The sequence below is a fragment of the Camellia sinensis genome, chromosome 10 (genome assembly GCF_055761805.1).
Source record: "Camellia sinensis isolate YWXY chromosome 10, ASM5576180v1, whole genome shotgun sequence".
NCBI classification, from domain to species: domain Eukaryota; kingdom Viridiplantae; phylum Streptophyta; class Magnoliopsida; order Ericales; family Theaceae; genus Camellia; species Camellia sinensis.
This window is the reverse complement of record NC_138970.1, coordinates 151,122,814-151,136,261: the sequence shown is the minus strand read 5'-3', so window position 1 is coordinate 151,136,261 and position 13,448 is coordinate 151,122,814. Positions and strand designations below refer to the sequence as shown.

The following is a 13,448-nucleotide window of genomic DNA, read 5'->3' as shown; positions in this document are numbered from 1 at the left end:
TGGAGATAGTGATAGGTTCTCCATTGGGAATCGGCCCAGGGACAGAGAAACATTTACCATCAGGAATCGGGGACGAATAGTGTAATCCCCGGCTCCGCCCCGCCCTGCCCCGTTGCCATTCCTACTTGTCTAAGCCTAAATTTTAACCTAAGGTTATCTATCTAAGTTCAACCAGAGTTAAACTCAAATTGTACATGAATTTTAATTAATTTATTAAAATTAGACTCTATTTATATTTTTTTTAAAAAAAATCATTAATAACATCAAACAAGTAATTTATAAAATGTAAGAGCTATATCGTTATAGTAATCTTTACAATTTATGAATAAGAATAAAAAAAAATTTGTATTACTTGTGTATATAATACATATTCAATATAATTTAATAATCTAAATCATTTTAATATCATGTAATGACTAATAATTTATATGAATATTTAATATTTTTATATATATCTATATATATATATAATTCAAGTTTTGGGTTATTTAATGTTTTTGATTAAGTCTGTCCAAATTTAATTTTGATTTCTAAATTTTCGTCTAAATTTATACCGAATTTAAAAATATATTGTCCAAACTTTAAAAAAATTTAGACTGAACTCAGGTTGAACTTGCCCAATTGTAACCCTCGGAGGAGGGTCCGAATCCTACCCCTCCAATGTTTTGGCATAGACCCTATTTGGCTAGAGGCTATTTAGTAAAAATAGTTAATAAAAGTAAAATGTGTTAAAATAGTTAATAAGATAAAATGTCACATCTAACTCATAATTATTTTATTTTTTTCTTATAATAATCAAATCAATTATCAAAAAATAAATAAATTACCATCTCCAATATAATTTTTTTAATTAAGCTAAAATAGTTTAAAAAATTAATAAATCAACTAAAATAGTCTATTTCTAAATGAGCTTATATACATATAAATTTTCAAAAATTTATATATTTTATGTAATGACCCATCTAAACCCAATGCAATACTACAAAATTTTTTTGGAAATCCCACTTTATTTTAAATTCTCTTTCAAAATGTCTCATATTAGAGCAGCTCCATCTAATGTTAGCATCACCCAATTTTAACTGCAAGAGTGAGTTCCGACCAGTGTGCAGCTCCATCTAATGTTAGCATCACCCAATTTTAACTGCAAGAGTGAGTTCCGACCAGTGTGGCAGAAGCTGATATGGTTTTTGTCATCATCTTTGCATGTCAAATTTGACATACTTTCGTTTCGTAACTTTTTGTTTTTGTTTTTTTTTTAAATAAAAAAGTTTTCATATAAAATAAATGAGTTCAAATTTAAAAAATAATAGAATAATAGATTTTTTTTTTTTTTTGATCAGAGAGATGTTTCATTACTGAAGCCAAACGGCACTTACATAGGAAACCATCCAAAAAAAGCTTACACCAAGCTAAGAAAAATCAGAAAATAAGCACACAGGTATAAAAACTATGAAATCTCAAACGCACATTAAGTACTCGCGCTCGTACTGCAAAGCAGAAGTCGAAAAAATCAACTGTAGAGCGTGTCTGAGATCATAGATTGTAACCACAGAGTGGGTAAGCCCTAAAAGCATCGATGGATTCTTTACAATCACACCCAAACAAGAAAACAAAACAAAAAAAACTGGAAAAACACCGCATACCCGGAGGCACCAGATCTGGTTTGTGGAAAATGGAGGCAAGACAGATCCAAAGCAGATCTGGTAGAAGGAACGGCGAGCAACGAAGAAGAAGACCAAGGCAGATCCGGCACCGGTGGAAGGAGGAGCAACCCAGCAAAGCTTCCACCATGGGGGAAGAGACGCCTTGACATATCGAGTAAAGAGTTTCAATGTCAAATTGACATATTTAAATTTGTCACTCAAGTTAAAAAAAAAAAAAAAAAATTAACATAGTAAATTTTAAAGATTTGGGTAAAAACACTCTTAAATTGTGAATAAGCTTAAGCGGTTTTTTTTTTAATATTGATCTACGAATAAGTTGCGAGCATCCTCTTAATTTTTTTTTTGGTGTTTATGAAAATAAAATAGGAATTACCACTAATTATCTTTCACTTTCATGAAAAAAATGTATTTATAATTTTCAAAACTATAGAGGCAATTCGTATTTTAAGTAAACTTAATAAAATGTATTTGTGATTTATCTAATTTTGAAACCAAACTAAAACAACAATATTACATGCCTAGAGAAATTACTCATAATTTAAATTTTGTAAACCAAATCAACACTGCTGCGTAACTTGAATTTGAGCTTAGCCCGAATGGCTCGAAATTCATCTTGCTGATCGTTCGGCGAGAAGGCTAACAGTGCGGTCGATAAGGTGACAGTCGCGGTAGACAAGCATTTCACCTTGTTGTCTAGCCGATCGTCCGGTAAACACCAATACGGGTTATTCGAGCCCCTCCCTTTTCAAGCTACAAGACATTTTTCAAAGCTAATTCATTCTGACTTATAACATGTCAAATTTCAATCTACATTGCACATTTATGATAAAAATTATGAATTTTTATATATTTTTTTATGATCTAAAAAAAAAAATTCTGCTATTTTAGGTTGGTTTGAAAATTGACATTTTTGAAAACTTTTGATTTTTGTGCCAAAAAAAAAAAAGAAATAAAATAAAGATTATAATTTAACAAATTATAATGACATTTTAAGTAAATTGATTGGTTCCAAACATGGTCTAAAAACAGTGTTAATTTGAAAGGCCATAATCAATCAGCTAAGCCATACCACACCGACAACGCAACACAGCACACCAAACCGATTCAAATGCTCATTCAACAGTTCAATCTTCGAACATGGTAAGATTACCTGTATTAACTACTCCGCTGAAGAAAACTTCCTGCTAAAAAAATAGCGAAAATTGCTCTATATTTGGCCCCCAAGTCCCCACAAAGACTTGTTGAAGAGAAATTCATCTCATTTTTGCAATCATGTAAGAACCCAAAACATCTCCAACAGATTCAAGCACAGATAATCACTCATGGCTTTACACACAATGAATATATCGCGCCAAGATTTGTTTCGGCGTGCGCAGAATTGAAGAGAATGGATCATGCACGCCGAATGTTTGATGGAATTCCCAATCCAGATACAGCGCCATGGAATACTATGTTCAAAGGGTATGTCCAGAACGAGCTCTACAGAGAAGTTGTAGTCTTGTTCAATCAAATGAAGAGCCTGGATATAAGACCCAACTGCTTTACATTCCCCATGGTGTTAAAATCTTGTGCAAAGTTACTAGCTTTGCAGGAAGGGGAAAGAGTGCATTGTTTTGTATTGAAGATGGGTTTCAAATCAAACCCGTTTATTGGAACCACTTTGATTGATTTGTATGCGAGTGGCAGTGCAATTGGCTGTGCTTATAAAGTGTTCTGTGAAATGTTTGTGAGGAATGTTGTTGCGTGGACTTCGATGATTAATGGGTATATTTTGTTTGGAGATGTAGTTTCTGCACGGAGCCTTTTCGACTTGGCACCAGAGCGTGATATTGTATTGTGGAACACTATGATTTCTGGCTATATTGAATGCAAGGATATGGTGGCAGCTAGGAAGCTTTTTGATTGGATGCCAAACCCAGATTTGATGTCTTGGAATACTTTGTTGAATGGTTATGCCAACAATGCGGATGTTGAGGGGTGTGAAAAGTTGTTTGAGGAGATGCCCGAGAGAAATATTTTTTCTTGGAATGGACTGATTGGAGGATATGCTCGTAATGGCCGTTTGTTTGAAGTTCTCAATGCCTTTAAAAGGATGCTAAGGGAGTCTGATGTGAGTCCTAATGATGCCACGCTTGTGACTGTGTTGTCTTCCTGTGCGAGATTGGGAGCTCTTGACTTGGGTAATTGGGTGCATGTATATGCAGAGAGCAATGGGTATCAAGATAACATTTTTGTTAGGAATGCTTTAGTCGACATGTACGCAAAATGTGGGAGTATAGATAGTGCAATTGATGTGTTTAACAGCATGCATACAAAGGATTTAATATCTTGGAACACCATAATAAATGGTTTAGCAGTGCATGGACATGGGGCTGATGCTTTAAGCTTGTTTTCTCAAATGAAGAACACTGCAGAAAAGCCAGATGGTATTACTTTCATAGGCATTTTATGTGCTTGCTCTCATATGGGTTTGGTAGAAGATGGATTTTCCTATTTTTATTCAATGATTGATGAATACTCAATCATGCCCCAGATTGAACATTATGGTTGTATGGTTGATATGTTGGCTCGAGCTGGTCTTTTAGACCAGGCAGTGGATTTTGTGAAGAAGATGCCCATTGAAGCAGATGGTATTATTTGGACTGCCTTACTTGGGGCATGTAGGAGTTATAAAAATATCAAATTGGCTGAACTGGCTCTCCACCGGCTTATTGAGCTTGAACCAAAAAACCCAGCAAATTATGTTATGCTTTCTAATATTTATGGGGATGTCAGGAGATGGGAAGATGTGGCACGATTAAAAGTTGCAATGAGGGATACAGGTTTTAAAAAACTGCCAGGTTGTAGCTTGATTGAGGTTGATGATGCTGTGGTTGAGTTCTATTCCTTGGATGAGAGGCATCCAAAGAATGAGGAGATATATGCAGCCTTGAGAGGGTTGACGAAGCTGTTAAGGTTATCTGGGTATGTTCCAGACCTTATGGAGCTTGGGCATGGAACTTAAGGAAAGAAAGAAAGAGATTAATCACAGATAAAAACGACATTTCCCAGTGTTGGTCCCTGTTAATTGAGGGTGGGGGGAGGGGTAAACCAGGAGGCAGATCTAAGCTTTGGCAGTCATTATTTGCCCAAAGTGGCTGTTCTTAGACTTGACTCTGGATCCTCATGCTTGGCAGGTCAAGCTCTTACCATTATATCAAGTAATGACCCTAAACAACTCATTCAGTTAAGATTAGTCATATATGATATTTCACATATAAAACACATTCAGTTACTTCTCTCAAGGAAGCCTCATGCTCCTGATCAATGTTGATGATTCTTGTGGAATTAATTTGTTGCTTCTATGTTAATGTCAATAGGACATTCTCTTGATCTGGTCTACCATGAGAGTTGATGTGCTCAGTGTAAAACTCCTCTTTTCAACTGACACGTCGTTCCCCAATAATATTCGTAACTTGATAAGATCGTCACCTTTCTGACTTTTGATCCAATACAAATCTCTTTGAAAATGTAGTTATGTTAAAAAGACATTTATATAGAAGAGAAATTTTTTTAATAAGCAACCACAATAATTGTGCCGGTATCCTTGTACCTGTTTGAGTGCTGTTATATTGAGCCACTGAGCGTATATGTCCTCCTTACATGCGGAGACCCCCTTTTTATAATTCTTTTTCTGGGGCTTTGATTTTGGAGACTCCTCTTTGCTGGAGAGCATTTGTCTTGTCTGAATTTCTGATTTCAGCATTAATGGGGGTTCTTGATTGATTATTCTTAAGAGAAATTATTGCTTCCTCTTCTTGGTTATTTATTTATTTTTATTTTTTGATAAATCCCTCTTCTTGGTCATTTGTGGCCTTTTTTATTTTATTTATTTTATTATTTCTAATTTCATTCTCAAAGGAAGCTGTGAATCCTGTACAAGGGTGATTAGGTAACCTTGATATGGCAGAAAGAATCAAGCACGTAGATCATTGTTTTCTCAGGTGCTATTGTGACCTTGTTTCTTGCTCAAAATTTAAGACCATTTGACCATCCCTCTTGGATGACGCAGTTTTAGAGGATCTTTTGATCATGCAGAAAATTTTGTTGAACGAGGCCCTTTCTTTTAATAGGCATTTCAGTGACCTTTCTTCAACAGTTGTTTCATAGGAGGTCCTATTGGGTAATGGAAACACAAATTTGATGCAAAATATGTCGAGAGTAGTATGATCTGATATTTTTTAGCCTGTTTACCAACTGATCCACCCAAAACACTAAATATATAGTGAGCATACAATGAAGCAGTATGGAAATCCGAGCTTTATTAAAACTCCTCCAATTAAAAGATCGTCATTATAGAAGTTGCATTTACATAACAGACGGACCCTTTATTTAGAAGTTTCATTCCATCGTTTTTCCTTTAAAATGTTTCCTTAAATTTCACTTGATTCCCTGTTGAATGCACTTCATTTTCTATCATTTGTGAAAAATTCATGATTTGTGCATACAACAATGTAGAGTTCTGCATTCTGGCTTAATCTGATCAGGGCATTGAGATGAGTTCTATGCATGAAATATGTCCAGAAAACTGGTGGAATAATGATTTGAAGGTCATTAGGTCAGCATTTCTCATTTTATGTGTGAAGCTATTATTTTAGGGTGCTAAATGTTGGCCAACTTATGGTTACTTTCTAGTTCATTTCTGTATAATTTGTTAAGTTGGTATTGGTGTCATTCTTAGACTTGTATGGACATGGTTGATTGTTCTTGGTAGGACAAGAGACTGTGTCTCTCTTCATCTACACTTCATATTAGCCAAGTTTGGCTTATTGAAGCCATTATTTTATTTTTTTTGTTTTGTATTGTTTTTGTTTTTTTTAATGGTTTTGGATAACAACACCTATGATGGATAATTGAGATTATTGTTTTGGGTAAAAAGGATGGTTTCACTTTCACCCAACTCTAGCTTTGTGAATAAATGAGGCTCGTTCCAGTTGTTGCAGCTGTGTTGATGCTTTTCCTGGATGCCTTTGAAACATAGAAGCAGGTTCATTAACTTAAAGTGAGCACATAACAGGTTCCTGCACATATCATTTATTGTATGCTGTTAATTTGTGCCTAATCTTTGGGATATTGTCATATTTTTACTTGCTGATTTTATGATCTTTGATCTCATAAATGTTTGGCCTATAAAGCGTAATTTTTTTGATGATAAAGGTTAGGACAAAATATTTGATAGCTGTTTTTAGAAAACCTCGGCAATTGATTATAGTTTGAGATTAGCATTTTACCTCTTAGGAGTGCATTAAACCTTCTTTATCTTATTATGGATGTTGTCTGGACATCATTTCTGTATCCTTTCCACATGATTAATTTGTTCTTGATGTAACTTGGCTGTTGATGCTCATATGATTGGCAAAATGCATTATTAATTAGTTATAATTGTTTTTTCTCCTAGGCAAAAGCAGTATTAATTTTAATCATTGATGTGATCAACAAGTGGGAAATAAGTTTCCAATATTCTTTTGATCACCTTGATCTGTTGGATCAGAAGTGCATTGAACCTGTTTCATAGAAAGCTACGACGACTAAATAAGTATTTGCACAATGAAGATTCCCCATTATTATTATAGAATTTTTTATGTAGAACTTATGAATGGTTTTCATTCTTGTTCTTTATTTATTTTTCATTTTTTATTTGTTCCTGGTGTGGTTGATGAATGAGTTATTAGCAGCCAAGGTAGAACATATACTTGCACTGAACTGCCAAAGGCTAGATTGCTGGTGCTCTTCCACGGGTACAGTTAGTTCCCCGTTTAATATGAACACACACTACAAGAAAATGTGTCTATTGTAGCATTTTCAGCAGCAATCAGCAACCAATGCTGCTATAAATAATAATAGCCGCATTTTTCGACCGCGGGTATGTTAGTAAAAATCAGGTATTATACCTGCGGTTTTAAGTGAAACCGCTGATGTATTATTTATTTCCCTCTCGGTTTGTCTAAAAGTGCTGCAATAAACCTATGATTGGTTGTAAATAATCAAATCAACTGGAGTTATTTGTGTAATTGTATTGTCTATATAAATATACCCTACGGTTGATAGTGTAGGAAAATAATGGTTTTCGGCAACTATAATTCGAAATTAAAGTGGGACTCAACCGCCGATTGAGGTGGGTCCGAGTGGGGTTGTATTCTCTTAAGTGAGAAGATTATAATATAAAATAATATTGAGTTGTGAATGAGAATTGTCTCATAAAGTGGACATCAATTAAAGTTGGGCTTGTGCATGAACATGTGTTGGGTATGGACTTGGCTTTGGACCTAGTTTTGAGCTTGGGCTTTGTGTTGAGATTAGCTTGTGCATGTGTTTAAGATTAGGTCTGGATCGGGTTGTGACCCAACACCCATGTCTGTTTTGCGACCCATTAGGTTTAAATAACATTATATACATATTTAATTATATATGTTATGCACATGGAAGTTTTTCATCTTTGTAACTCTAGCCCTAATGGCTAGAGTTGATGGCCATTGATGTTAGGTTTTATAATAGCCTTCATAGCTAAGACCCCTTATCTATAAATATGAAAAGGGTCTTTCCCCTCCAACTTAAAAATATGACATAGAGATGATTTTTGTGATGGAAAATTTGTGATTTTCTTTAGATAAAGTTAGCTATGTTTACAACAGGTAAAATTTAGAATTTTTTTTTTTTTCCTATCTTCTTTTTACTAGTCCCTTCTTTGATTCTTGTTAGAGAGAGAGTGTTGCACTTAGTTAGTTCACCAAAGCTATCCAGGAGGTGCTCCTGTAGTAGCTAGTCACAACCGTCGTATTCTGAGAGACAGATGCCGATTTTCTTCCAGCATCCTTTAGCGAGGTAGCGAATATGTTTTAAGGAAACTATGTAAACCACAGGCTTTGGTTTGCTTCTCTTGTCATTTGTTCTTTATTTTTCAAAGTTAAATTTACTTCAACAAGTTCTAATATTTATTTATCTATGTTACTAATTCGTCCTATTAATGATTTTGTTTGTAGGAATCCATTATTTAACCTATTCATATTGTTGTAGTTTATTCTGTATTTAATTCTTCAATAAAAAGACCCAGATTATTTTGTCATTTCTATTTAATTTTATTTTTCTATTATTATTATGATGTAGAACAAGTAGCCGAAGACTTCTTGAAACAATTGGACTGACAAAAGGCAAGAAATATGTAGAACAAAATTCTATAATTTTTATATTTCTTAATTTTATTATTTTAGAATTAGATTTTGACTAGGATTTTATGTAGTTTAGAATTTTAGTCTCTTAGGTTTCCTAATTTGTGTGGATTTAAGTTTCCTAGTTTATTTTAAAATTACTTTTCCTACAAGTATTAGGTTTAGTGTATTATAAGTAAGCTTACAAGCATATGTGATTCATTCTATGAAGCACGGATACTTCAAATAGGGTGACGTATCCGTATCGGATACCGATACTCCTTGGATACTCGCGAATACGTATCGGATACTTATTAAAAGTATCGGATACTTTTTAATTATTTTTTCATTAATTTTGGAGTATCGGATACTTTTTTTTTTGGGTGAATAAGAGATAGTATCGGATACTTAATTTTGAAGTATCGGATACTCCAAGTCTAAGAAGCACAGGCACGGACACGTGATACAACACGAATACGACACGGACACGCCGACACATTAATTTTCAAAAAATGCAGGATACGACACGTGGGGGACAAGCATGAAATATATAAATATATTTATTTATTATATGTTATATATATAAATATATCATTCAAAAATAATAAAAAAAATGAAATATAACACTAATTCCTATAAATTTATATGGTTTTTGTTTTATTATTGTATCTTAAGTTCTTTTGTTCGAATTTATAATTAGTTTCACATGTGTCTAATTGATAGATAAGTGTGTCCTCAAAGTGTCCAAAGAGTGTCTGGATCTTTAAAAAAAATTTAAAAATAGGACACGTTTTGAAAATTGTCGGACACGTATCCTAAGAGTGTCCAAAGAGTGTCGGTGTCCGACACAAACACGACACGGATACGTCACCTTCTTAGAAGTGTCCGTGCTTCTTAGCTCCAAGTCATGTTTACTTGTTTTATGAAATTAAAATTGTAACATTTCTTGCATAATAATATAATATAATATAATTGCAAGTATAAATATAAGAATATTTTTTTAATACTTTGTTAAGTTCTTTGATAAGAAGAGCATAGTAAGTTAAATAATAGAATTTATCAAATTGACGTATCGTAATTATTTCATACATGTCCCATATAACTACATAGAAAGTAAAAATTAACAAGAGAATATAATAATGGTAAAATTAAATATCAATAAATAAATAAGCAAGTAAACTTGAATACAATATTTTTTACTAGTGTCAAAGGAAAAAAGCATAGGAACAAGTTGTGAATTGTTCTATTATTGTAATATAAATATATTAAACTTGATATTGAAATGAAATATTTGCAAGACTTATTAAAAATTTAAAAAGTAAACAAGCTACTACCTTAAATTAATACAAAATTCTTAAAAGTTAGTATTTTGCATTATAAAATTACATTGTGGTTTCTCAACGTTCTTTAGCTTATGTGTTACTCACCATTAATAAATTTAAAAAATATATTTTTCACAAACGTATCCTAGTCGTACCGGTATGCTATTTTTTTAGGTTTTGTCGTATCGCCGTATCCGTATCGTGTCGTATCCGTATCTCGTATCCGTATCTATGCTTCCTAGGATTCATTCAATCAATAATATTTTGAAGAGTTTTTCTTCTATCTTCCTTATGGATTCAAGGGTGTTCTTGTGGATTCAAGAATTCTCGTCTACTAAAATGATATCTAGTCTTGTGTGATTTATTCCGCTGCGTCAAGTGGTATCAAAGTAAGGAGTCACCTGGCTCAATGGCACAAGACAGAGTAGATCATGCAAACTCTACTGCCAAAGATCGTAGGGTCGAGGCCCTGTGGGTAGCATATGAGAAACAACAAGAGCAGTTGAACGAAATTCGTGATCTACTTATTGGCTTGAATCTCAATGCCAACAACAGGCCACCAGTGGTTGATAGGGTCCGTGCTGAGGGAGTTACCCAAGGCCAACTTGTTAACCAGAATAGAGTGCACACCAAAGGATACACCCGAGGTCAACCTGTTCAAAATGCTCCTAGACGTCCCCTTCGTTGTCCATCTGATAGTGAGGAGTCTGAACCAGAGTTTGAACCACTTCTAGCCAACTATCAGCCTAGAAGGCAACAACAACAAGGGTTCGATGAGTACCGAATGAAGATAGATCTTCCCCAATTCAATGGAAATCTGCATATTGAGGATTTTCTTGACTGGCTTTCAGAGGTGGAGCGGTTTTTTGGGCTGATGGATGTTCCAGAATCAAAGATGATGAAATTGGTGGCGTACAAACTAAAAGGAGGTGCTGCGGTATGGTGGGATCAATTGCAGAAAAATAGGCATCGACGAGGAAAGGAATCTGCACGGACTTGGCGTCGAATGAAACAACTCCTTCAAGACAGATTTTTACCACCAGATTATGATCAATACTTGTTTCAGTTATACCAAAATTGCACCCAAAGAAGCCGATTTGTATTTGATTATACAACTGAATTTTGCCGACTTTCAAATCGCAATAATCTAAATGAGACCAAAGGACAGCGTGTAGCCCGGTATCTCAATGGGTTAAAATTAACTATTCGAGAGAAGATGGGGTTATCAGTAGTGTGGACTATGGATGAAGCACATAATATGGCTCTCAAAGCCGAGCTAATGAAGCGCAAGACAACCTATTCTGGATTTCGTCGGAACCTTCCTGATTCTTCATTTCCTACTAAGGAAAAAAGAAAAGGGGCTGCCCAACCAACAGTTCCAGTAAATCAGCAGAGGAGTACCGCTGGTGGAGGAGGAAACCAAATGACTCGATCAAGTAGCAGAGAGGCATCTCGAAACACAAATCCTTATGCTAAACCAACAACGGATAAGTGTTATAGATGTAGTTTGCCTAGCCATCGCTCTAATGTGTGCCCAGAAAGAAGGACTGCTAATTTAGTTGAAGAAGAAGATGAAATTGGGGATGATGGAGATGCAGAATATGAGGGTGATCAGTATGAAGGTACTGAACTCGCCAGAGAAGAAGGAGAACGAGTCAACTATGTAGTTCAAAGGGTTCTATTTACACCAAAAACTGAGGACCTCAGTTAACGTCACAGTATTTTTTGCTCTTATTGTACCATAAATCAAAAGGTGTGTGACCTTATTGTGGACAATGGAAGTTGTGAAAATTTTGTGGCTAGACGATTGGTAGCACACCTGAAGTTGTCTCCTGAACCACACCCTCTCCCTACAGTATTGGCTGGATCAAAAAAGGACCTGCTGTCAAGATAACCGAAGTATGTAAGGTACCTATTTCTATTGGCAAACATTATAAATTCGATGTATTATGTGATATGGTTGATATGGATGCTTGCCATGTATTACTTGGAAGACCTTGGCAATTTGATATGGATATTACATTTAGAGGGTGAGACAACACTTATGTGTTCAATTGGGGGTCTCATAAAATTGCTATGAGTCCCTTAAAGCAACACACAGTACCTCCGAAAGTCGAAGCACAGTCTTTCCTCACTATAACCAATTTAGAGGCCGAGTTTATAACAGATGCGAAAACTTCACAAGAGGTATATGCTATGGTTATGAAAACAATGGTACCTGCGGCCAAGGAGAACACAGTCACACAAATCCGTCAGAAAATTCAACCATTGTTGGAGGAATTCCAAGAGCTTACTGCTGATGAGTTTCTAGATGAACTTCCACCCATGAGGGACATTCAGCATCAGATTGATTTCATACCAGGAGCAAGTTTGCCAAACCTACCACACTACAGAATGAGTCCAAAAGAGAGTGAGATCTTCCGAGAGAAAGTCGAAGAATTGCTGCGAAAGGGACTTATTCGTGAAAGCCTAAGTCTATGTGCTGTTCAGGCATTATTAATGCCAAAGAAAGATGGAAGTTGGCAAATGTGTGTAGATAGCCGAGCCATTAACAAGATTACCATCAAGTACAGATTTCCCATTCCCCGACTAGATGATATGTTGGACATGCTGGAAGGATCAAAGTGGTTTTCAAAGATCGATCTGCGAAGTGGGTACCATCAAATACGAATCCGTCCTGGGGATGACTGGAAAAAAGCATTCAAGACTAAGGATGGTTTGTATGAATGGTCGGTTATACCATTTGGCCTTTCTAATAATCCCAACACCTTTATGCGAGTTATGCATCAGGTATTACGACCTTTCACTGGGAAATTTGTCGTGGTTTATTTTGATGACAACTTAGTCTACAGTAAATCAGAGGAGGACCACATGGCCCATTTACGAGAAGTGTTGACAGCACTGGAGGTAAGCAGATTGTACGTTAACCTTAAGAAGTGCAGTTTCCTCACAAGTATCTTCTTGTTCTTGGGTTATGTGGTTAGTTCAGATGGCATTCATGTAGATCAAGAGACGGTTCGAGCCATCCAAGAGTGGCCAACACCCAAGACTGTTAGTGATGTTCGGAGTTTTCATGGGTTGGCTACGTTTTTTAGGCGTTTCATTCGAAGTTTCAGCACTATTGTGGCACCAATCATAGAGTGCATGAAGAAAGGAAAATTCCTGTGGAGTGATGATGCGGAAAAGAGCTTCTTGTTGATCAAAGAGAAGTTATGCACTGCACCAGTGCTAGCTTTGCCCAGTTTTGAGAAGATTTTTGAGGTAGAGTGTGATGCTAG

General features: G+C 35.4%; 1 protein-coding gene across 1 annotated transcript; it reads left to right on the top strand.

Moving 5' to 3' along the window:
- The first annotated feature begins 2,679 nt into the window (after positions 1–2,679).
- On the top strand, positions 2,680–5,045 carry LOC114302379 (Tetratricopeptide repeat (TPR)-like superfamily protein). The gene has a single exon (XM_082892610.1). It carries the CDS (start codon positions 3,052–3,054, stop codon positions 4,666–4,668), a length of 1,617 nt encoding a protein of 538 aa, XP_082748736.1. The 5' UTR covers positions 2,680–3,051; the 3' UTR covers positions 4,669–5,045.
- Positions 5,046–13,448: the final 8,403 nt, after the last annotated feature.